Source organism: Danio aesculapii, chromosome 8 (assembly GCF_903798145.1).
Source record: "Danio aesculapii chromosome 8, fDanAes4.1, whole genome shotgun sequence".
NCBI classification, from domain to species: domain Eukaryota; kingdom Metazoa; phylum Chordata; class Actinopteri; order Cypriniformes; family Danionidae; genus Danio; species Danio aesculapii.
In genome coordinates this window covers 43,177,740-43,203,879 of record NC_079442.1, presented here as the reverse complement: position 1 = coordinate 43,203,879, position 26,140 = coordinate 43,177,740, and the positions used below count along the sequence as shown (strand labels likewise).

Genomic DNA, 26,140 nt, shown 5'->3' with positions numbered 1-26,140 from the left:
CAGCATGCACAATGCTCATGGCTGTTAGTAAATCATTCAAAAAGGCACCTCTCAGCGTTCAGTGCGCACATGTTAAGCGTACATGTATGCTCTGATGCAGCCTCCGCGTGGTCGCATAAAAAATGTAACTACATGTTACAGCGACATGAAGCGCAGTCGCTGTGATTGGTCGGCTTGGAAGCGGTGAAAAGTGCTGAGAGCCGCGAGCTCGATAGGACGAGTGTTTACAAGTGTCAAGTCTCGTGAAATAGCTCCAGATGGAAACTTTTGTTTTGTGTTTACCTTATTATTTACCTTATGATTGTGATAGATTCTGTAGTAGTATATTGTATTATTGAATATCAGCACATATAGTTTCAAGGTTTTAAAACCTTGATGTAAGGTCATGGAGATGTTTGAGCTTATTTTAGGACTTTTTTTTATGCATTATTATGTCTAATGCCTATGTTGCATATCGAGGAAAGCAGGAAATAAGTAATAGTAGCAATAAAAAGGAAATGTATTGTGTGTTCTGATGGACAGCTTTTCACACATGCTTGCGCACACACACTCAAAAAAAAAAAGACTTTCGCTGCTTGTTCAGACTACGTATTTAAAATGGCTTGAATTGAATTCTTGTTTTTTTTGGCACAACTTAATTTTAAATGCAATCCACTTAAATTTGGAAAAAAATATTGTTAAATTAATCGATTTGTGTTGGGACAACATGAAGGAATTGTGTGGAACTAAATTATTTTTTATAGTGCACATTTCCACAGCAACCCATAATGTTTGTTTAAATTCAGGTTGAGCTGCTTTGATCGAGATCAAAATATGGACGTCTGTGCTGACTGTGACCCTTATGTCAGAAAAACAAATGCTGCATGAGGGAATTTCAGTAGAAATGATCTCACATGAAACATGTTTGAAAGATAAAAAGATCATTTTTATTTGATAAATATTTGATCAAAAGCTCCACTTTGTCCATGCAACTCAATAATGAAAAATCAGCCATTTGCGCAACCCTCATGTCATTGCAAACCCGCATGACCGTCGTCTGTAGAATATAAATATGTTGATATGAAGATATGTCAGCATCTAGAGTTTCTGTTCTCTTTTATCTTTTTAAATTACACTGAAAAATTCAAACCAGTATGGAATGACATACGGGTGAGTACATATTTTAAATGTATTTGTTTTTAGCTCGGACTATCTTTTTAAGACAGAATAGTTGAAAACCCTGGAAAAGGTTGTCTTCTGCTTTCTAAGGCTGCATTAAGTTGATCAAAATTAGTGTGAAGTAACTGAAAGTGATCTTTTTGTGACGACAGCACTGAATATTCAGCCCCATTACACCGGTCTTTAGTGTCAAATAATGTACTAATTGACTGCTCTAGGGACACTTCTTAGTATTAATGTTGCTTAGTATTTTTGCAGAAACTAATACATTTATTTTTATGATTTTTTTTAACATGAGGTTTGAATATGATGGCGGTCATTTTACAATGATGACAATGAAAACCATTTTGTCTGCAGTATTGTTTGGCAGGACATTTTTTTCCATCTTTGTTCATACAAAATATTTTGTTATTAATGTGTTGCCTGATGTGTGTAGTATTTATTTACTTTTTGCCTCACAAATGTTGAGAGGATAAAATAAATATGATATTTCGGTTTTCTTCAGGAGCTTCACAGTGCTATTCTGAGTTGTTTTAGCAAATGTCCATGCAGTTGCATGTTACAGGTGGTTGCGAAGGTGTTGCAATGCGTTTTCAGAGGTGTTCCAAATATTTTCTATAATGTTCCTAGGGTGTTTCTGGGCACAAGCTTAAGTTTTTTTCAGCAAATTTCCAGGCAGTGGCTAGGATTTTATTGATGGTTGCCAGTGTCCTTCTATGCAGTTGTTGCTGATTGAGTTTTAAAGAACAGTGTTTTCATAAATGGCTGTCACTTTTGAACTGTTGAGTGCATTCAGGCTTGATAAAAAGATCAACTTTTTAAAGTAAAAACATTTTTAATGCTTATATTCAGTGGGTACGGAAAGTATTCAGACCTCCTTAAATTTTTCAAAATAATTAAGGAGTAGGCATGGCCCGGTATAAGATTCTGATGGTATGATTACCTCGGATTAAAATATAACGGTTTCACGGTATGCTGGTATTGTGATTACTGCTCTAAAATATATTCTTTTGAAATGTCTGTGTTAACGCAACATTTTTTCCCCCTTTAAAAACAAACATTTAAAATATTTAGGAGCAGTAAACATGTCAGGCTAAATAATGAAAATGGATCATAGACTTCTGCTGTCTTCATTCATTTCTAAAACACAGATTTCTTTACAATTTAAAACGGCATCTTTGGGTATCTTTTCTGCTGGAGATACTGTTGTGCTAAAAACAAAACAAAAAAAAGGAAAAAAAATAAATCGTACATATACCTCAGGAACAATATTACAGAAAATTTTATTGGTTTTAAAACCTTGACTTTTCCAAACCACGGTATACCTTGAAAATGGTTATCGTCCCATGCCTACAAAGGAGTGGCTTCACAACAACGCTGTGACTGTTCTTGAATGGCCCAGCCAGAGCCCCGACTTAAACACAATTGTGCTTCTCTGGAGAGACCTAAAAATGGCTGTTCACCAGTTTTTACCATCCAACATGACAGAACTGGAGAGGATCTGCAAGGAGGAATGGCAGAGGCACCTCAAATCCAGATGTGAAAAACTTGTTGCATCTTTCCCAAAAAGACTCATGGCTGTATTAAATCAAAATGGTACTAAATACTGAGCAAAGGGTCTGAATACTTAGAACCATGTGATGTTTCAGTTTTGCAGAAATCTGCAAAAATGTCAATTCTGTATTTTTCTGTCTATATGGGGTGCCGTGTGTACAATATTGAGGAAAAAATTTACTTTGCAAATGGCTGCAATATAACAAAGAGTGAAAAAATTAATGGGGTTTGAATACTTTCTGTACCCACTGTAAATTGGCTACTGCTAATTATTTCTAATTTGTGATTTAAGATTTGCTTCAATCCATTAATGGATCAATCCTCATTGAGAGACAGTGGTTATAATCAATCGTTTGAACAAACAACACTTAAGCCTGTAAGCACAAGGGCTTTGTATATGATACTTGAAAAAGATTTTACCCTATACTGAAAAACCCAAAAAGTTAAGGTAACTCAAACCATTTGAGAAAAACGATTGCAACAAACCATTTAAGTTCAAAAACTAATCCCAATGAGTACTGTGAAATGAATCCATTTAAGTAAACGAAGCAATTTGAGCATAGTAAAACCCAATAATGAAGAGAACTCAAACCAACTGAGTGCTGTAAAACCCAATAAGTTAAGTCAACTCAAACCATTTGAGTTAAAAAAAATAATCTATATGAATACTGTGAACTTACTCCATTTAAGTTGAAGTAATGAGGTATTTAAATAACTCATTACCTTCAACACTGAGTTCAAAACTCTTTTCAAATGAGTAGAATTAACTTTGTCAATTTAGGGTTAACTACACTCATTTCATTAGATGAAGTTGACTGTTGGGTTTTATAGTGTAGACATTTTAATGAATTGTTCATTATCTAGTTCAACTAACTGAATGATTAATTTATTTAGCAGACAATTATCATTTAAACCAAGTTGTAAATTTCCGTTTCTCCCACACACAAAACTGTCAGCACTTGTGAGATCTGCTAAACAGTCTGTTGGCTTTAATAATCCTTTTTTGCATTATATGCCAATGGTGACAATTTGAAAAAGTAAAAAGGTCTGTGTGATTGAAAAAGCACTGGCATATAAAGCAAGAAAGATTGCTAACGTCAATTGATTTCACTAACAGGCTTGCTGACCTTGGTGTAACAATGAAATAATGATGCTGCCATCTTTCAAAGGTAATTGTCCCCCTCCTGTAATTTGACTCCAATCTCAGGTGTCATTTTGACCCCGCTCTACAAAACAGCAGATTGCTTTGTGAATATTCACCTTTGATACAAGTAATATTTATTATTTTCTAATTCTAAAAAGAATATTTAAATGGGCTATATGTACAGTTTTCTTTTTTATTGTCATTATGTGAATCACACTTAACTGAAAAAATGAGACCTTCCTTGACTTCCTAGGTTTCTATGAAGGCCAGATTGATTTTTCTTGTGAAGGGCTCGGGACATTTTTGCCAGAAAAAAATCAAAAAGAAAGTGATGTTTACACACATTCCTGAGAGCCTCGCTTCTGTTCTTTGAGACATGAAACGAATGATTATACATTTTTTTCAAAATATTGCTGAAAGAACCACTCTGTGCAGCAATGTCAATGTGTCAAGCAAAGGAAAGGGATTCATTCAAGCTATACTCTCACATAGCCAGATCTATAGTCTCTAGTATCAGATATACTTATTTTGTGACAGGGTATTCCATACACACATGGCTGTTTCACACTATTCCCTGCACTTACCGAGTCAGTAAAGAACCACTGACACCTGCATCACGAAATCTTTAGTACGGTATCAAATTCCATTAAAACCACAAAAAAAACACTCTTCCGCCAGTCCTTACTTACTTTACGTCAAGAAGGTCGCTGAGTCGAGCCTCGGCTGGGTCAGAGACAGAGTGATGAAACCCATTATGATATGGGGATGGTTAGGAGGACATGAAAGACAGAGGCCAGTGGGCGAATTTGGCCCAGGGTTAAACCCCTAATCTTTTTCGAAAGACATCCTGGCCAAATTTGCCCACTGGCCTCTGTCTTTCATGTCCTCCTAACCATCCCCATATCATAATGGGTTTCATCACTCTGTCTCTGACCCAGCTGAGGCTCTACTCAGCGACCTTCTTGCTGTGAGGCGAGAGCCCTACCTGCTACGCCACCGTGCTGCCCTATTATTATTATTATTATTATTATTATTATTATTAATTTAGGATTGAAAATGATCTATAAGATTGCTTCTTTTCGTAAAAGCTTAAATGACCGCGTTTAGGGTGCTTTCACACTTGGTTCAATTGCCTGGAACATACCCAAGTTTGATTGTCCCCCTTTGCCAACTTCTCGGTTGGTTCATGTTCACACTGTCTTTTTTCCTTCTGAACCCCGGTACGTGTCATTAAGCTGCTGTTTTATTTACGGCTGTTGCTAGGTGACGGTCCCTAAAGCAAAATGCCAAAATGGAAAGACGTCTGCACATCGCGGTCATTCTGCTTTTACTGAATCTTTTGGTTTTGGATATAGAGAAAGCAACTATCTGCTGCGTCCATCTGCCGCAAAAATATTATAAACGTTCAGAACATCACACAATATCTGCAGAAGCTGTTTTTGGAGGAGACAAGCAGACATTATCAAGCAGTTTACCCTGGCTCAGTCCCGCTTGTCACCAAGGTACAATACGTGACACACACACACGCTCATACGTTATGAAAATGTTAGTTTGTTGTTCAGTTGGCGGTTCACTTCCATTATTTGGTATGATTGCATTTATACCAGAAGTGAACCGTACCAGAGTTCGCATAAACCATACCCCTTCTTTTAGGCAGACTCTGGTACGGTTCGTGTGTGCGCATCTAAGTTCAGAAGACACGTTCACACTAACTACACGTACCATACTCTGACATCAATTGAACTCTGGTGCGGGCCAAAAGTGCAAGTGTGAAAGCACCGTATCAATGAAATCAGTTATTGTATTATGTGCCTCAATCTGAATAGGACAATAATATAATTATGGTGTTTACATGAGTTGCTTTCTCAATGTTCCTTTCATAATCCCGTTTTAGATGTTGTAGCACATAATTCGATAAACGTCATTGTCACCACATTATCCACATTTCTTTCGGAGTTTCATGTAATTTCAGATATTTCATTTTTAATTTGTCGACTTTAACTGTAGTTTGGCACTTTCATTTTTATTTAGGAACATTTCTTTCATGCCCCCGTGACAAAATGAGGTATTGGATGAGAGTATGAACTGCTGGAGGAGTGTTGTTTTAATGGAATTTGATACCACATGCTGTATGGGGAAAAAACTTGTCTGTGGTGCTTTACTGACTCAGTAGGTACAGAGAATAGTGTCCTACATGACGGTAATATTTTGATTATGGTGTTTACATGTCTGTACTGCACTTCAAAAATACTGCACTTCAAATACAAAAAATGCATGGAATACTCCATGTCTTAATTCGATATCTGTTTAGTTTGATTATGACGTTAGTCTGAATAAGGTCATCAAAAATTGATGTTTACATGGTAGACTCTTAAGTAGAGTATTGTCCTAATCGGGATGCTCCGATCAATTGGCCAAAGATTGGTATCGGCCGATAATCACATTTAATGACTCGATCAGTACTCGCCAATCTGGACGATCTTATGAACCGACCGCAGGGGTTTGAATAATTAATAATATAATTTCTTGTAATATACTTATTGCAATGAACAGTAGTTTATAGGCCTATTTCTTTTTAGTAAAGAAGTCATGGGTTTATAGGTGCGCATTTTAACTTCTTGTGCATCAAATGTGTGCTCCAAACTTTTTCTTGATTGAGACATGTTGAATTCTTCTTTCATCATTTGCAATGTTTCCAAATTGCATTTTTTGTAATTTTTCTTACCAGTTTTTATATCTGTGTTATATTATTTTCTGCAAAGCTGCTCCTGGCCATGACATGTCCACATTAAATGGTTAAAAGAGTTGTGTTTAATTAATTATATGCAGCATCCTTCAATTATTCTCTTAGGTAAGGCAAGATCTCCACTTAAGTATCATACTTAAAGGGAAAATGTGCTTAATGCATTATAAAGCTTGATAATTAGAATCAGTACTCCGTATTGGCCGATCAAGACAAGCAATCGGTACTTGGTATCGGCTGCAAAATTCCTGATCGGAGCGTCCCTACTTAATCGTATTAAAATCGGATTATTGGTGTCCATGTAAACGTACTCACTGTTTTCACTTTAGTGGAAATTTACCTTTTACCACTAAGCTACACCTGATTTAGCTTTCTTGAGAATTGCCATCTCATTTGCAGTGTCATTACAAGGTTACACCTGCTTCTAGAAAGCTAAAGTAGAGAAACACCCAGATTTTTTTTTGTCCTGCTTGTTATTAATGGAGGAGGAGAGGGGTTCGGGATCAATATTCTTATGGGCTGTAAAACTCAGGTTAATGGTGCAGGAATAGTAGTCGATTGCTATGTGCTGCCTTCTTTCCCCTTCTCGTCCGGTTCCTCAGGGCTTGCTGGCTCTCAGCCCCTCATTTCATCTACTGCAATACAAATCGGACACAGACCTTTAAAAGGATTTATATGGTCGTACAGAAGCGTTGGACTGGCCCCTGGCTGTCTGGGCAGAAACACTAAATGACCTTTTAGTGTGGTCACAGTCTGAGAGGGCGAGGGAACGGCGGTGAATATGAGTGAACCGCACTTCGGTGGCCTTCCAGTGACCTGCATTATTACAAAGCCATTTCGTCAGACGTATGATGGAGGCAGAAATGGAGAGAGGGAAGAAAATATGGAGACCTAATGAAAGGGAAGGGTCGCCACCTGTGTGGACGCTGTGCTGTTCGCTTTCTAAGTTAGTCCATGTGGGTTTTATGTGGAGCTTGTTACAAAACCAGATCGATAGCATGTGCAGTTTGGACCCCTGATGGTTTTGTCTATTTACTGGAAGGGAAAAGGCACATGTAACTCAATTTAGTGCTCTTGGGGCAAATTGATTTAATCTATTATTATTATTTTTCTCCCAGGCCACCTGTGTTTCTGATATGCAGAGTCAGTAAGTGATTTGTGCATTTAAAGTCCACATGAACCGGAAGCTACAACCATTTTGTTTTTCATAGTGTAATGCAGTTACAATTATAAAACAGAATATTAAAGGTGCAGTAGTTGATTGTCTTCAAAAACGTTTTTTGTTGTGCTGATTGAAAGTCTCTTCACATTCTAATAGTAATGAATAAAGTAAATGATCTACATGTATTTATTTTTATATTCTGGGTAAGGCATAAAACAAAAAAGTGTTCATCCAATTAAATATTGTCGGTCTGACAAATAACTCAATTACGACAGGTAACTCAAACTGTCTGTCAACAAATAAAAATTTTAAATTACCGTGCAGCCTCTTTAAGCAAACCGATATGTCACTCGTGCGTACACGTGAAGCACAGGTCTACCGCTGACACAGAGACGTCATCAAGCAAACTCACATCAACCTGAACTTCTTTCTGAAAGACCTGAATGGCCTTGTATGCATGAAAAGAAAGGTTGTTTCTGAGAGGGCTATTGCCAAAAATTCAGAATCAAATTTTTTCTAAATCCTGAATCAATATCTGAATTCATTTTGCACGCTGGAGGGAAATAACGTTATGCAGTTCAAAACAACGATCTGAAGGGTGACACCACCGCTGAAGTATTTCTTTTAGACGGGTATGTTTTAAAACTATTTTAGCCACACAAAGCTTATGTAGATTGTGTTCTAGTTTATGAATAGGTTTATATGCACAGAAGTGTTCAGACACTCACAACATCAGGCACCTTTTACAGCATCGATAATATAGTCAGTTAAATAGACAGAAGCATTCGCTTAGTTGTTCAAGTGAAAAAGGAGCTGAAAACAAGCAATTCACGAGGATCAGCAAGCACAGTTGAAATTAAAAATAAGTCACTCGTTGTCTTGGTAACATAAACATAAGTGTCATTTAAAAAGATGACCGGATATTTCTGTTTTTAGCACTTTTTTTCTGATCTAATTTTTATTTAGTTTAATATCAAAACATAAGTAAATGTGTTCTTCCGCCTAACCAGCTTTACTGAGGTGAAGTTTGATTTATATTCACACAATTGTTCATTTTTGAACAGTGACTGCCTGTAACACAGTTTTGGGGAAATATAATTCCTGCACCCGCTGGTCTGTCAACAACTACGCCTAATAAAAAGTGCGTGTCTCCATAGAGTTTTCTAACTGGTGAATGACATGATCCTAGTGTTCTATCTAATCAGTGCACTTTTGCGCGTTCATGATTTAAGGAGGCGTGGCTTTGGACGGCAGGGGAGGGATGTAAAATTTCTAAGCTATTATGCTAATGCTAGAATTCTGGCAGATCACCTACTGCACCTCTAAATGAGAAAACAGTGAGCGTGGCTTGTTGTTTCCTACTTCAAGCTGATTGGATGTTGTAAAGTAGGCATTTCATTCAAAAAAGATGGGGAAAAGGGTTTTGGGAGAGTTATTTCAACCTAACAGATGACACCTCATTATTTCTGTTTGTTGTCAAAACTGATAGCTGGAGGGGTGTGGTTGTGTATGTTAGCCACGCCCAATACCCCAGATAGACGTAATCTCAGAATTTAACTGAAAACAAACAGGAAGTGCATTTTCAGATTTAGTTAAAGATTTCAAGGGCAAACAAATTTTTTTTTTCTTAATGACATGCACAGACTAATTGTTCATCACAAAACTAGCAATGTGAGCTAACGAAACGGGGTTCATATACATTTTTACTACTAAAGCTCCAAGACTTTTCCAGAACTTTCAAGTAAATTTTCATGATTCATGTAATGTCTACGTATTTATGGTAAATAATAAGAAAAATTCATGCACAATCAAATTTATTACAGCATATCATAGAACATGCAGCAATCTGTTTTGTTTAAATTTGTTTTTATATTTATGTAAAATTGATTTTGATCATACTCAAACAGCACTAATAATGTGAAAGCATGTTTTTGGCCAAGGACACAAAAGAAGTAAAGACAACCAACCTATATTAAAGTTAGGGCTGCACAAGATATCGTTTCAGCATCGATATCACAATGTATGCATCTGCAATAGTCACATCGCAGGATATGCAATGTTAAATTGGGATTATAGTTTAATATAGAGTTTAATCATAATGGAGTAATGGTTTATTATCTGCATGCAATTTTAAAGAGATCACCCAAAAATTACTTGCTATTCTCAATACACCCTTCACTTGATTCAAACATTCTTTTTTTAAATTGAACACTAAAAGATGATAATTTAATAGCTCCTATACTACCGAAACCAGTGAAGTGTGAGTAAATAGTGAGTACATTTTAAACTTTGAGTGAACTGTTCCTTTAAGGCCTGTGACTGTGTGAACATTTTAATATTTCACAGTTTAAAACAGCCGGCCACAAGCAACTTTTTTGTAACTTTAAGAAAGATTAAATAATATACTATGAAGACTGTGCAGTGTTGATTATTCAGTCTTTGTACCAGAATAGTGAATACCTGAAAACTATAATTCACTTTTATCTTAACTATATTTTATTTATATATGCTTATGATTTATTTGTTAATATTATTTGAGATTCACTCCTCTACAAATTCCCCTAATGAATCCAAATAAACCTGTTAAGTCATCTGGTGAAATTGTATTCACATCACAATATATCACAGAAATACAAAATATGGTAATGACAGATTTTTCTAGTGGATGAGTCCAGCTTTGTTTAGGTGGGGGTGTCCAATGGCGAAAGCGGGAAGGGTTTGCATGAAAAGGGAAGTTTCAGTACGTGTGGCCGGCAACCCAAACACAGACGCAGGGGAGATGGACAGCGATTCGGAGAGCAGCGTTTACAGCAAATCTAAGAGCTGTGTAAAAAATTGTGAGATTTCTCTCCTTCAGATTCTCTTCAGTCACATTATCTAGTTGATGACAGTGCCGGTCCCACTGCCTTATTAGGTTTAACTTTTCAACACAAACATGCCCTTGAATGCAGGAGGAAGTGAAGATGCTCCTGACGAGGCGAATATTGAAGTCTTGCAATGGAAGTTATTTTTCCCAACTGTATTTGTTAAAATAAACAATTAATAAATACATCATTGTGCCTGCCACTAAAAAAGTGGACTGTTGTAATCTTAATGCACAAAACGCCCAATTCGCACCACAGGATGTCTAATCGCATCTTTGCATTGACTTCACATGTAAATCACTCACGCTTCATTCGCGTCTGCTTACTGCACAGGCTGCAAATCATTCTCCCCCCACTCTCATGTAATGTTTGGCTTGTGAGGGCACAGGTGAGACGTCATTTTTCGAGAGACACTCGCATACATCACGTGCGCTGCGTATGCAACATCTATAAGTAAGGCCAGACAGAATCTGCAGACATTTTTTGCTATTTCTGCATAGAATTTAGTAAAAAATCTGCGGATATATGTGGAATGATTTTAGGAGTTTCATAAGTAAAAACTTTTAAAATATTGAAGGAAAATAATAATACTTTTTTAACATTTATTTAATGTTTACAATGCAAATCCAATGAGATCTACTTATTTGGAATACAAAGCAAATCCCTCAAATAATATATCTACTAAAAGACAGAAAATATTACTTTACAAACTGTATCGTAAATAAATCATATTAACATTTTAATATTACTATCATTATATCACAATAATATTAGTGATAATTGATTTAAAAACTGAATAAATATAAATTTACACAAGTAAATACATAGACTCAATGACAGGCTAAAAATCTGTGAAAATCTGCAGATTTCTGCGCACACAGATTCTGTGTGGGCCTATCTATAAGTCACGTAAAACAATTAATTGCAAACTGAAATAAATATAATTTGATTACATGGTTTAGAATTGGATGTTTAAGAGATTATTTACATTTTTTACTATTATTTTGCGTTTACATAAAAAATTTTGCAGGATCGCAAACATTTTTGACTATGCTGATTTTGCATTGGATTCAGCGATCGCGGAATCGCGAAAAACTAGGGGGTCTGTTTTATGTAAAAAAATTATAATGTTGTGTATCTTGTTTTTTTGTTGTTGTTTTTTTTCTTGTTTAAAAAAATGTCAGGCCTTCCATGGACAGGTGTTGAGAATTTGCAAGTCTGCTAAAACACCTAAATGCATTTGGTTTGTCCAGTGTAATTGTGATATCCATGTCAAATAAATAAAATAGCTATCCGATCAGAAAAAACACATGAACAGCCCCTATGTTTTACCTACACGTACCTGTTTGTTTGTCTTTCCCTAGATTCACATCGATATCCCAAGGACGAACCCTTTGATTCCTTTGTTCCAGCAGCCTCTGGTACAGGAGGTTAGTGATCTTTTTTTGACAGTAACACCTGATATCCGTTGCACATCACACCTGTGTCAGACCCGCCAGCATCACACACAGCAGCTGTGGCACTTTTAAAGGGATATTTCATGCAAAATTGAAATTTGCTGTTAATGTATTTATCCTCAGGCCATTCATGATGTAGGTGATTTTTTTTTTCTTATTCAGTTGAACATTAAAGAAAATGATTAGCTGAAACCAATGTAAATTTATAAAATGCAAGTTAAAGGCTTCTGGCAATACTTCTGCTGATACATTGAGATCTAGAAAATGTACATTATATACTGCGTTGTTATCTTTAACATTGAGCTTTATATATATATATATATATATATATATATATATATATACACACACACACACACACCTGCCACTTCATTAGGTACACCTGTCCAACTGCTTGTTTATGCAAATTTCTAATCAACCAATCACATGGCAGCAACTCAATGCATTTAGGCATGTAGACATGGTTAAGACGATCTGCTGCAGTTCAAACTGAGCATCAGAATGGGGAAGGAAGGTCATTTAAGTGACGTTGAACGTGCCATGGTTGTTGGTGCCCGATGGGCTGGTCTGAATATTTTAGAAACTGCTGATCTGCTGCGAATTTCAAGCACATACGTCTCTAGGGTTTACAGAGAATGGTCAGAAAAAAGAAAATATCCAGTGACAGCAGTTCTGTGGGCGCAAATGCCTTGTTGATGCCAGATGAGGTCAGAGGAGAATGGCTAGACTGGTTCCAGCTGATAGAAAGGCAACAGTAACTCAAAGAACCACTCGGTACAACCAAGGTATGCAGAAGAGCATCTCTGAATGCACAACACGTCCAACCTTGAGGCGGATGGGCAACAGCAGCAGAAGACCACACCAGGTGCCACTCATGTCAGCTAAGAATTGTTGTTCATTATGACCACAGTTTACTCATCTTCTGAGGGCTACTTCCAGCAGGGTAACGTGTCATGTCATAAAGCACGAATCATCTCAGACTGGTTTCTTGAAAATGACAATAAATTCACTGTACTCAAAACTCAATCCAGTAGAAAATCTTTGGGATGTGGTGGAACAGGAGATTTGCATCATGGATGTGCAGCTGACAAATCTGCAGCAACTGCGTGATGCTGTCATCATATGCACCAAAATCTGTGAGGACTATTTCCAGTACCTTGTTGAATCTATGCCGCAAAGGATTAAGGCAGTACTGAAGGCAAAAGGGGGTCCAACCTGGTACTATTAAGGTGTACCTAATAAAGTGGCCAGTGAGTGTAAATGAGGTGCATATAATACATATAATTTCATCTATTTGCCATCTAATTACAAAATATAATTAAAGTTGGAGGTATTCTGGCGAAATTCTGACAGAATTAATTTTACTTGGATTCTTTTGAGACGCTGTATATATTTTTAGTTAAATAATGTAATTTAATAAGCCATATTGACAATTGTTTTACCTATTCAGTATGACTACAAATTAACAATGATTATATAATTTATTCTGTATTTCTTTTGTATCATAGCTTAGAAATTTAGAACTATAATAATACTGTTTTTTTTGTAAAGTACAGCATATTTACCTATTACTTATTCATAGGTATTAATTAATTATAATTTTTAAAACAATAACCCATTCTGCTTTCGTTTCAACAGTTTGTTAGGAGAGATTGTCTTTTGACTACAGTAAAAATTGCGTCAACAACAAAAATGGCCTTTGATAAATCACATTCTTTCATTTTATTCCATTTTAGTTAATTAAATATGTTTTCTGTTGGCTAAATTAACATTTTACGTGTCAAATAATTTTATTTGACTTAATTATATTTATGTTATTTTATTAAATAACCTGGCTAATTAACCTTGTGGAGCAGTTTGTTTTAACATACTGTAGTTCAATTTTTGTTTCACATAGTAGTTAACATTGTAATTAAAATGAAGTTATCTCATACATCATTTTTATGTAATAATAAACCAAAACACTACAAGAAAGGCTTCACCATGGAAAGAATTCATCAATAATTTCATTAATGATGTTTCTACTCTTCTGGAAAATGTTTTAATGGCTTGCAGAGAGCATGCATTAGTATAACTGAGCTTTGTGTAATTTGATGCAGACCAGCAGGGGGTGCTGTGGTGTTTTGTCTCATATAGCAGCGCACAACACGAGTAACTCAGAAACCACAAGAAAAAGAGCTCCTCAAATGCAGCTCCGATTGCAAACCAAACATCTGAATGAGTGGATCTGTTGGTCTGTCAGGAGTGAATTAAGAAACACCCATTGCCAAAAAGTCAACAATCACATTACCTATGAGAAATTATTTTTGTAAATCCTTCTCTTGTTTTTTGTTTGTTTGTGTTTTCCAGGTGTTTGAGCGGATTCTGTTCATCTGGGCCATCCGTCACCCCGCTAGTGGATACGTGCAGGGCATTAATGACCTGGTCACTCCCTTTTTTGTGGTCTTCCTATCTGAATTCGTAGGTAAGTGTCTAATAGTGCATAGATAGATAGACAGACAGGTCTGTCAGTTGTTCTTATTATCATTCAGTCTGTTGTTTAGTCGTTCTATTCAGTCTGTATGTCTATCCTTCTGTCTGTTTACTGTACTATCTATCGTGTAACATTCTGTTTATCATGTGATTTAACCATCCAGCCATCCATCATTCTGTTTATCAGGTGATTTAACCATCCGTCCATGATTCCATCCATCATTCCATCCAATAATCATTCCATCCATCCATCCATCCATCCATCCATCATTTTGTTTATTATGTGATTTTACCATCCATCCATCTTTTACCATCCATCCATCATTTCATCCGTCATTCCATCCAATAATCATTCCATGTGTCCATCATTCTGTTTATCATGTGATCCATCCATCCATCCATCCACAAGTTGTTCCATCCATCTTTATACAAGTTGTTCCATCCATCCATTTATCAGGTCTCGATTCAGTCGATCGTTTGTTCATTCTGTCAACCACTCTGTCGTTTGTTTGTTTGTTCGTTCATTCTGTCGTTTGTTTGTTTGTTTGTTTGTTTTTCATTCTGTTGTTCGCTTTGTCGTTTGTTTGTTTTTGTTAGTTCGTTCTTCATTCTGTTGTTCACTCTGTTTTTTGTTCGTTTTTTTTCATTCTGTTGTTCGCTCTGTTGTTTGTTTGTTTGTTTGTTTGTTCGTTCTTCATTCTGTCATTAACTCTGTTGTTTGTTTGTTCGTTCTTCTTCATTCTGTCGTTCGCTCTGTCATTAGCTTGTGTTTTTTTTGTTCGTTCTTCATTCTGTCGTTCACTCTGCCGTTTGTTTGTTTGTTCATCGGTTCTTTATTCTTTCGTTCACTTTGTCATTTGTTTATTCGTGCTTCATTCTGTCGTTTGCTCTGTCGTTTGTTTTTTAATTCATTCATTCTGTTGTTCGATCTGTCATATGTTTGTTTGTATGTTCACTCGTTTGTTCATATGTTCGTTCATTCATCCTGTTGTTTACTCTGTCATTTGTTTGTTCGTTCGTTCGTTCATTCATTCTGTTGTTTGCTCTGTCTTTATTTGTTTGATTTGTCATTCATTTTGTTCTGTTATTCTTTTGATTGTTTTATCAATTTTTTGCTGTCTCTTTCCATCTCTTGTTCTATCTACCTATCTAACTATCTATTGTTCGCTCATTCTGTCGCTTTGTCATTTGTTCTCTTGCTCTGTCGTTCTATCTATCTATCTATCTATCTATCTATCTATCTATCTATCTATCTATCTATCTATCTATCTATCTATCTATCTATCTATCTATCTATCTATCTATCTATCTATCTATCTATCTATCTATCTATCTATCTATCTATCTATAGGTCTGTCTGTCTGTCTGTCTGTCTGTCTGTTGTTCTATCTATCATTCTATCTATTCATCTATATCGTTGTATCATTCTAATCTAGCCTATAATAACCTTCGTATTGGTCTGACTGATTTTTCACCTTTCTGAATGTGTCTGTATGGTTGAGCACATCAGTTCTGTTTGCTCCACTAATAGTGTGTGTTGTATACCAGAGTCAGAGAGACCGAGACAGGCTGCTATCTGACAGATGATGCCTGAAAATGGTTGTATAAATTGTAAACAAACTAGCAATATCCTGCAAAAATGTCAGATGCAAAAAATACAGAATATCAATTATCTTTGAAAGAAACTCTGAAAGATAGACAGCGGGTGAGAGAGAAGTGGCAAAAGGAGGAGACGGATAGAGAGAGTGACAGACGGGAAGAAAGAGAGATTGGGAGAAGGTGAGACAAGACAAGTCTGATGGACGGAAGGAAAGATAAACAGAGAGATGGGTGGGGAAAGAGGAAGACAGCGCAGAGAGAGATAGACAAACAGACATGTCTATCAGTTGTTCTTTTTATCATTTGACTGTTGTTTATTTATTCTAGTCAGTCTGTATGTCTACCGTTCTGTCTGTGTACTTCTATCTATCATTGTCCCATCAATCCATCCATCCGCCATTCCATTCATCCATCCATCCATTGTATCCTATCCTATCTATCGTTCTATCTATCGCTTCAGCGTTCTATTTTTATATCATTTCATTTCTATCTATCTATCTATCTATCTATCTATCTATCTATCTATCTATCTATCTATCTATCTATCTATCTATCTATCTATCTATCTATCTATCTATCTATCTATCTATCTATCTATCTATCTATCTGTCTGTCTGTCTGTCTGTCTGTCTGTCTGTCTATCTATCGTTTCAGCGTTCTATTTTTCTATCATTTCATTGTTATATCCATCCATCCATCCATCCATCCATCCATCCATCCATCCATCCATCCATCCATCCATCCATCCATCCATCCATCCATCCATCCATCCATCCATCCATCCATCCATCCATCCATCCATCCATCCATCCATCCATCTATCTATCTATCATTCCATCTATTGTTCTATCATTCCATCTATTGTTCTATCTATCTATCATTCCATCTATTGTTCTACCTATCTATCGTTCCATCTATCGTTCTATCTATCTATCATTCCATCTATCGTTCTATCTATCTATCATTCCATCTATCGTTTAATCATTCTATTTTTCTATATATTGTTCTGTCTATCTCTGGTTCTATAGATCTATTCGTCGTTTCATCGTTCTGTCTGTCTATTGTTTCATTGTTCTATCTATCTGTCTATCATTTCATTGTTATCTATCTTTCTATCGTTTCTTTGTTATCTATCTTTCTATTGTTTCTTTGTTATATTGTTCTATCTATCGTTCTGTTTGTCCGTCCGTCCATTTATCTATCTATCACTATCTATTTGTCTATCACTCTATCGTTCTAATATCTATCATTCTATGCTTCTTTCATTCTTTTGTTGTGTATATCATTTTGTATGTCATTCTTTTTGTAGTTATCTCTGTTTTTGTTGTTTTAATGTCAGTCTATCTGATTTTAAACCTGTCTGTTTACCATTCTTTAAAATTAACTGGTTTTCTATCTATCGTTCTGTTGTTAACGGTAGGTTTAACATCAGTCACAATGTATTTCTGTCTGTCTTTCTCTCAGACTTGATTCTATCTGCCGTTCAACGCTTCTATCATATGGATAGATAAAGGGAGAGATGAAAAGAGATAAAGAGAGACAGACAGGCAGGGAAATAGACTCTCCAGCTCTCGTCCTCATTGCTATTCTCCCTCCACCCAACAGCCTTCCCCTCCCTTCCTTATTTATTTCCTGTCCTCTCATGTGAAGGTTAATTACTTATGGATAGTTAAGGATTACAGAAGAACAATAGGAGGCTCATTGATCTCTCCGGTGTGCCGCTGCTGCAATGTCACCAGTGCAAACACCGGGACATACCCACAGATTACCTGGATCACCAATCGATTTCTCTTTTTCTCCTCTCTCTGTCTGTCTGTCTGCCTCTCTCTCTGTCTCTCTTTCTCTTTTAAGTCAATTCAAATTGAAAAAGAGCTATATTGGCTTCAAGTATTGACACAGCACTGCAGATTACATAAACAATGAATAAAATATTAAAGGGATGATATGATAAATATTTACATGCATAAAACACAATTAGAAATCTAGTAAATAAAAATTAGGATAAAAGGACTAGTATAATTATTTTATTAAAAGCATCATATTAAAAACATTAGATAAAAAATGTAAGAAAAAAGTATAAATTATGCTAGGGCTGGGAGAAATTGCAAAAAAAATATCATGATATCATGTTTCATATCATTCGATATCGATAATTATTGAATATTTTTTAATCATACATTTAGGAATATTAGGATATTTTTTATTTAACCACTTTTTTTAATTTACCAACATTACTAAGGCAAATAGTTTTAATAGTAAAAAAATTATACATAAGTGTACTTATGTTTTAAACACTTATACGTGTTAAAGAGACTCTTAATCTTGCTTAAATAAATGATACAAAGTGTGTGCAATGGGAACGCATAACTAATGTGTAAATAATAATGATACTGTAAACCTCAAACTCTGTCAACAACACAAATTATCATAATCAAATCTGTGCTTTTGAGTACCAACCATCATTACTCAAAAACATAATGCAACATTACAAATTGTGAAGACCGCTATGCTAAAAAAATCTTTCAGATGGGGAGCTAGTGTCTGGGATACACTGGAAAAGAAACCAAAAAGCCACTCTGGTGACATTACAAAATATAATCCTTTAAATAGACTTCAGCATTTATTTAGTTGTTGAAGCGCAAACTGAGATTAAAAGCCGTTTACTCGCGCACACACCCATCAGGATCAGCAGACTAGCGCAGGAACTCCATTGAAAAACTGGGGTAAAATAAATTAAAGACATGTTGCAAAAAAATGTAATTTAATGCAGTGCTGCTTGTACATTCTGAGACCCACTTTATATCGAATATCACTCAGCCAGTGGAGATCGTTGATTTTTTTTATTTATTTTTTTTAAAGAAATCAGACCTTAAATGCACCGATTTTGTAATGGCATACAGTTCACCGGAAGCGTTTGACCCCGGTTACTGACAAATTAAAAGTCTTTCTGCATGCTTCAGCATATACCCTATTGAAGTATTTCCAAAGCATTGCAGATTGACATAGTGAATGAAATGGTAAAGGGATTATATGATTATAGTGATTATATAATACATATACAGTGGCCCAGCCAGAGCCCAGACCTAAATCCTTTTAAACATCTCTGGAGAGATTGAAAGTAGCTGTACACCATCGCTTCCCATCCAACCTATTGGAGCTTGAGAGGTACTGTAAAGAAGAATGGGCAAAACTTCCCGATCAGGACTTGAATATATATATATATATATATATATATATATATATATATATATATATATATATATATATATATATATATATGTATTTATATATATATATATATATATATATATATATATATATATATATATTTATATATATGTATTTATATATATGTATGTATGTATGTATGTATGTATGTACACACACACACACACACACACATATATATATATTTATATTTATATTTATATTCGAGTCCTCATCGGGAGGTTACATCCGATTCCGATTGAGTCTAAAACCGCGTGATCGGGCCCAATTTCTGATCACGTGACTGGATTTGGACATCCCTATATTAAATATCAAATAAAATACAATGCACAATTGTACATTCATTCAGATTGTTTGTAATAATGTTGTAATAATAATAAATTATTCAAAATTCAATAATTGCTTTAGTGGCATGACAAATGTTGCTAATGCATTTCCAAAGCATTTATAAAGTTTAAATTAAAAATATCATGTTCATAAAAACATAGTAGACAGAGTAAATAGTAGTAGTAAAAATAAATGAATAACTAAATAAATAAATCAGGATAAACTGTGCATTTAACAGGCAACATTTTAGGATAAAAACATAATATTAATCAGTATTTCCAATGATTCATGTATAACTATCTAGAAGTGTGTGTTTGTGTGTGTGTATGTTTGCTCTCTCTTTCTCTCACTCTCTCTGGCGGTCTTCCACATTGTCCTCATCCCTCCATTTCTCCACGAAGCTCAAAAGCAGATTTTTCATACTCTCATTCTGCAGGGCCTTTCTCTCTCTAATATGTTTACGAGCTCTATGAATGTGTGTATATGTATCTGTGTGTGTTTGGGATTCACCACGTGTGTGAGCGAGCAACTCAATGCCGCGGGTTGAATGAGCCGCATTGATCGGCTGGATTTAAGTGTTTACAGAGGCTTGCGAGGGTGCAGAGCACACGGTGGGGGGCTCGACCCGCCGATCGATTCGTCTGAACGAACTTCATGATCCCAACATGCTGCCAGTGGGAGATAAAAAAGCGAGGTTAGCGCCCTTCCTCCGTCGCGGGCTTCACCCCTGCCGACGGGGGCCACCAGGCGAACACATCTGGGTTTTTCGGGCGTTTAAGTACAAATGAAATCAAAACTAAGCCCATGATTTTGTTAGCTCACATTGCTAGTTTTGTGGGGAACAATTCATCTGTGCCATTAGATGTCATTAAGAAAAAATCAAAAATCCCTTGTTATCTGAAGTTAAAATCTGAAAATGCACTTCCTGTTTGTTTTTAGGTAAGTTCTCAGGCTACGTCTGAAATCACCTACCACTCAGTACTGCATTTGAATTTAAATGTATTACTTAGCCATAGACTGATTTCACGCGGCCACCATTTTAAAAGCGAAAGTGAGGCAGCGGTGTGAGGAAACCTGGAAGTATCACCTGGAGTCACACAGGAATGGTGTCTGTGATGTCATATTGTTCGTGTGTATACTAGGCTGTTTATCTAATTGGCTAAAAGAAAGTGACACAAATGTATCATTTCACTGCTTTCAGAGTGACCTGAAGGTCCATTTTGAATGGATAGGGAAAATAAAAAAGGATATTGAATCTCATTTTCAGCTAAGTTAAAGGAAATGGCACTAGTTAGCTAACGTTATCTTTCCCAAACACATGTTTTAGATGCCATTTATCAAACTCAAGCTAATGAACTGATTCTTTCATTATATTAAACTTGTCACGATACTGAATTTCGGTACTGAAATAAAAAAATAAAATAAGTGCTCAACAGAAATGACTGTGAATGGTTGTCCTATCGTTCTACTTATCTGTCAGCCGTCGTGTCATTCTATCTGCCTGTTGGCTGTCCTGTAATTTATTCTATCTGTTGGCCATTCCTTCTGTCTGTCAGCCGTCCCGTCGTTCTATCTGTCTGTCAGCTGTCCCATCGTCTTATTTGTCTGTCAGCCGTCCCGTCGTTCTATCTGTCTGTAGGCCGTCCGTTGTTCTCTCTGTCTTTTGACCGTCCCATTTTTTTATCTGTCTTTCAACCGTCTCTTCGTTCTGTCTGTCTGTCGCCGTCCTGTTGTTCAATCTGTCTTTTTTCCATCCCATCCTTCTATCTGTCTGTCGGCTGTCCTGTCGTTCTATCTGTCTTTTGGCCGTCCCGTCGTTCTATCGGTCCATTGGCTGTCCCTTCATTCTATCTGTCTGTTGGCCATCCTGTTGTTCTATTTGTCTTTCGGCTGTCCTGGTGTTCTATCTGTCTTTTGGCCATCCTGTTGTTCTATCTGTCTGTTGGCTATCCCATCACTATATCTTTCTGTCAACCATCCTGTTGTTCTAGCTGTCTTTCGGCCATCCCGTTGCTCTATCTGTCTGTCAGCTGTCACGTTGTTCTATCTGTATTTTGGCCGTTTCATCGTTCTATCTGTCTATTGGCTGTCCCGTCGTTCTATCTATCTGTCTGTCGGCCATCCCATCATCTTATTTGTCTGTCAGCCTTCCCGTCGTTCTATCTCTCTTTTGGCCGTCCTGTTGTTCTATCTGTCTGTCGGCTGTCCTGTTGTTCTATCTGTCTTTTGGTCATCCCATCGTTCTATCTGTTCGTCGGCTATCACTTCATTCCGTCTGTCTGTTGGCCATCCTGTTGTTCTATCTGTCTTTCAGCTGTCCTGTTGTTCTATCTGTCTTTTGGCGGTCCCATCGTTATATCTGTCTGTCAGCCATCCTGTTGTTTTAGCGGTCTTTCGGCCGTCCTGTTGCTCTATCTGTCTGTCGGCTGTCCCGCCGTTCTATCTGTCTGTCGGCCGTCCCATCATCTTATTTGTCTGTCAGCCGTCCCATCGTTCTATCTGTCTGTCGGCTGTATCTGTCTTTTGGCCATCCTGTCGTTCTGTCTGTTCGTCGGCTGTCACTTCATTCTATCTGTCTGTCGGCCATCCCGTTTTTCTATCTGTCTGTTGTCTGTCCCATCGTTATATCTGTCTGTCAGCCATCCTGTTGTTCTAGTCTGTCTCTCGGCTGCCCCGTTGTTCTATCTGTCTTTCGGCTGTCCTGTTGTTCTATCTCTCTTTTGGCCATCCCGTTGTTCTATCTGTCTTTTGGCCGTCCCATCATTTTATTTGTCTGTCAGCCATCCTGTTGTTCTAGCTGTCTGTCGGCTGTCCCATTATTTTATTTGTCTATCAGCTGTCCTGTTGTTCTAGCTGTCTGTCGGCCATCCCATCATTTTATTTGTCTGTCAACCGTCCTGTCGTTCTATCTGTCTGTCGGCCATCCCATTGTTCTATCTGTCTGTCCATTTCCCGCTAACATTTCAGCACTGTTGAGCGCATTCATAAACAGCGATGATTTGAAATAGTGTTCACCAGTGCTCAACAGAAATGACTGTGATTGATTGGCCATGAAGGTCATCAGTTGCCCGATGTTTACCGATGCATGAATGTGAGTAGTATGAACGGAACTCGGACGTACTACATCCACCATTTTGTCATCTTCACATGACCTACCCGCGTCAGTTGTGTCGTTTCACTCCTATTCGTGAATTCTGTCGCTGTGTATCATGGGATAGCGTAGTGTCCATCGGCTGCGCGCTTCAGAATCTCGCCGGAAGTAGCAGGTCATCCGGGTACTTCTCGCATACTGTTTTTCGAATTCTAGAATTCGGACATACTACTTGGCTCGCATACTGTTTTTGGTGTACTATATAGTATGGAAGTATGCGATTTCAGACGCAGCTTCAGATTTCATCTGTCTGAGGTATTGGGCGTGGCTAACATAGTTGGCCACGCCCCTCCAACTGTCAGTTTTGACAACAAACAGAAATGGCGAGGAGGAGGTGTCTCTTGGGTTGTAATAACTCTCCCAAACCCTTTTCATGCTCTTTCTAATTGAAATGCCTACTTTACTACATCCAATCAACTTGCAGTACAAAAAAAAACAAGCCACACCCACTGTTTTCTCATTTATTATTGTATTTTTCTAGGATCTGCATCACAATAAGAGAAAAACAAAACAATCGCAGCTTCAGGTTCTTGCAGACTTGAACGGCTTCGCCTGCTCTCCAGACGCAGCGTTTTTGCCAACTTTGGCTGTGCTGTTTCTCTTGGCCGGCATGCCTCAGTGGCTTTCTAGGGCTCCTCTGCGAGCTTTTTAGCTTTCTGCTGAGACCGTCCTCTGAGAAAGCTAGTGGAGGAGAGTATTGGCGCTTCGCATTTAGCTCAATATCAGCGAGGAGCGTTTTAAAGAGTAGCCGGCAGGAAGGAGAGTCACGGCGCCCTTCGGTTTAAAGTGTTGGTATTGATGCGCCCAAGAATTTGAAGTGGAGAGAGAGAGAATATTCTCAAAGGGTAAATCATCACATTTACCCTGACAGACAAAGAGGACAGCGGGGAAATCTCCTCTGTAAAGCATCAATGCCCTGTCTCTGTCTCTTTCACTTTCACTCACACACACACACATACTCACACATCAGATTTTCATTACTGAAGAGGGTTTGTGATATGTTCACCTTATTATTTATTGGCTTTCTGCTTTTATGGACTGTTATTTGCACCGTCGCCGTGCAGTTTTAGTATTAGATGGATGGTCTGGGGAAGAGAGGTTTGGGTCTTGGTGGTGGTGTGGTTGTTGAATCCTGGCCTCAAATGGCTTGTTGTTTTGGTTTGATAAAAGACACAGTAAGTAAAAGAAATTGTAGTAACATTCAGTTAATACATTAATTAACCTTGATTAACAAGGTAGGTATCTAAAGCAGTTTGTTTTCCACACTCTCAGAAATAAAGGTATAAGAGCTGTCACTGGGGTGGTACTTTTTCAAAAGATACACATTTGTAATTAACAGGTCCATATTAATACCTCAAGGTTACATATCAATACCTAAAAAGTACAAAAGTGTTCCTCTTGAATATTTTTTGGTAAAAATATATACCTTTGAGGTACCAATTACTTTAAGTACAAATATGTACGTTTTGAAAAGGTACTACCCCAGTGACAGCTCTCATACCTTGATTTCTGAGAGTGTACTGGTAGGTAACGTCAACGAGGATAATATCACCAAGAGGCGACACTCTGTTGCTGTTTGGAAAACTAGTGTCACACGGCGGCCATTTTGGAATAAATAAAAAAAAAAAATATATATATATATATATATATGCACTCAGCATAAATGAGTACACTCCCTTTGAAAAGTAACATTTTAAACAACATCATCACATTAAAAAAATTATGAATTTATGTGTCAGAAATCAATCATTTTGGACAAAGTGGCTTTTTACATAAAAGCTTTATTAGTCTTTCTTTAACAGACAACACTGGAAAAATACTATATACTATTATAACATATTATTGCAACAAAGAGTACTGTCAATCTATTATCAACAAATTTTGTTTAAATTTAATTTAACATGCCAGTATTCATTTGTATTATGCCAGTGCCTAAACTATTAAACTAAAGTAATTTAAAGTGAATTCACCTATAAAGTGACAGTTTCAAGAAAACAAATATGGCTAAAATATATTAAACAAGTCTGTAAAAGTAACGATTAAAAGTGCTGATAATAACCAGTCTTTGATTGTAAGTGTTGTGTTCTGCTTTTTAAACAATAAGATCCAGTGGTCGGCTGATCACTTTCACCCGAAAATGGCGGAATCGTCAGGCTGTTGCTGAGTGCTGCTGTTGCAATGAAACGTTCTATTGACTGTCGCCTCTTGGTGATTCTATGCTCTTTGGTAATGTGTAGGCATGGGCCGCTATAAGATTCTGGGTAAAAACAACACAAAAATATTTTGTTTTAAGAAATGTTGATATTAGTAAACATGTAAATAATTCAAATAAATCATTGACTTTATCTATCTATCTATCTATCTATCTATCTATCTATCTATCTATCTATCTATCTATCTATCTATCTATCTATCTATCTATCTATCTATCTATCTATCTATCTATCTATCTATCTATCTATCTATCTATCTATCTATCTCTCTCTCTCTCTCCTCTCTCTCTCTCTCTCCTCTCTCTCTCTCCTCTCTCTCTCTCTCTCTCTCTCTCTCTCTCTCTCTCTCCTCTCTCTCTCTCTCTCTCTCTCTCTCTCTCTCTCTCTCTCTCTCTCTCTCTCTCTCTCTCTCTCTCTCTCTCTCTCTCTCTCTCTCTCTCTCTCTCTCTCTCTCTCTCTCTCTCTCTCTCTCTATTTATCCATCCATCCATCCATCCCTATCACTTGTCATATATTGTATCGTCCCATTGTTTTATCTAGGTTGCATGTAAAGATTGTGCTACATTAACCACTCTTATGTTTTCAACCATTTATATTGTGTGTGTGTTTTAATTGATGCTTGAGTGCTACACTACCTGTTAATGAAATTGTATTGAAAAGTGCAACTAACACATCTCATAAATTTTTTTTCTTCCAATATAAAAAAAAAACAACGACAGCAAATCTATACACATTTGGAATGAGATAATCATGGTTTTTGGCTGAACTTTTCCTTTCATGAAGAATTCGATTGATGTGCGGTCACCAGGTGCGCGTCTGTCGGCATATTTTATAACCGGCTTTGAACGTGGCTCATCCAATCCGCTTTCAGACTCTATATAATACGGATCATTTAATGCTCAACCTGAGACATGGAGGAGCGACCTGAATGAGCTGTGATTTGTTTCACGAGTTGCAGGTTTCACTCATGATTATATGATCCCTCAGGTCGCTCGTACTCAAACACGGCACAATAAATCTTTTTTTTCCATCCCAGGGTCAGAGAACAAGGTGCCAAAGCCTCTCTTT

General features: G+C 36.9%; 1 protein-coding gene across 2 annotated transcripts in view; it reads left to right on the top strand.

Annotated features, from left to right (window-relative positions):
* The window catches only part of tbc1d22b (TBC1 domain family, member 22B), a 125,310-nt gene that overhangs the window by 32,558 nt on the left and 66,612 nt on the right, over window positions 1-26,140 (top strand). For both annotated transcript variants that reach the window (XM_056464028.1, XM_056464027.1), the window contains 2 exons: window positions 11,990-12,055; window positions 14,432-14,546. In XM_056464028.1, coding sequence (XP_056320003.1) covers window positions 11,990-12,055; window positions 14,432-14,546 — 181 coding nt within the window. The remainder of the gene's footprint in view (window positions 1-11,989; window positions 12,056-14,431; window positions 14,547-26,140) is intronic.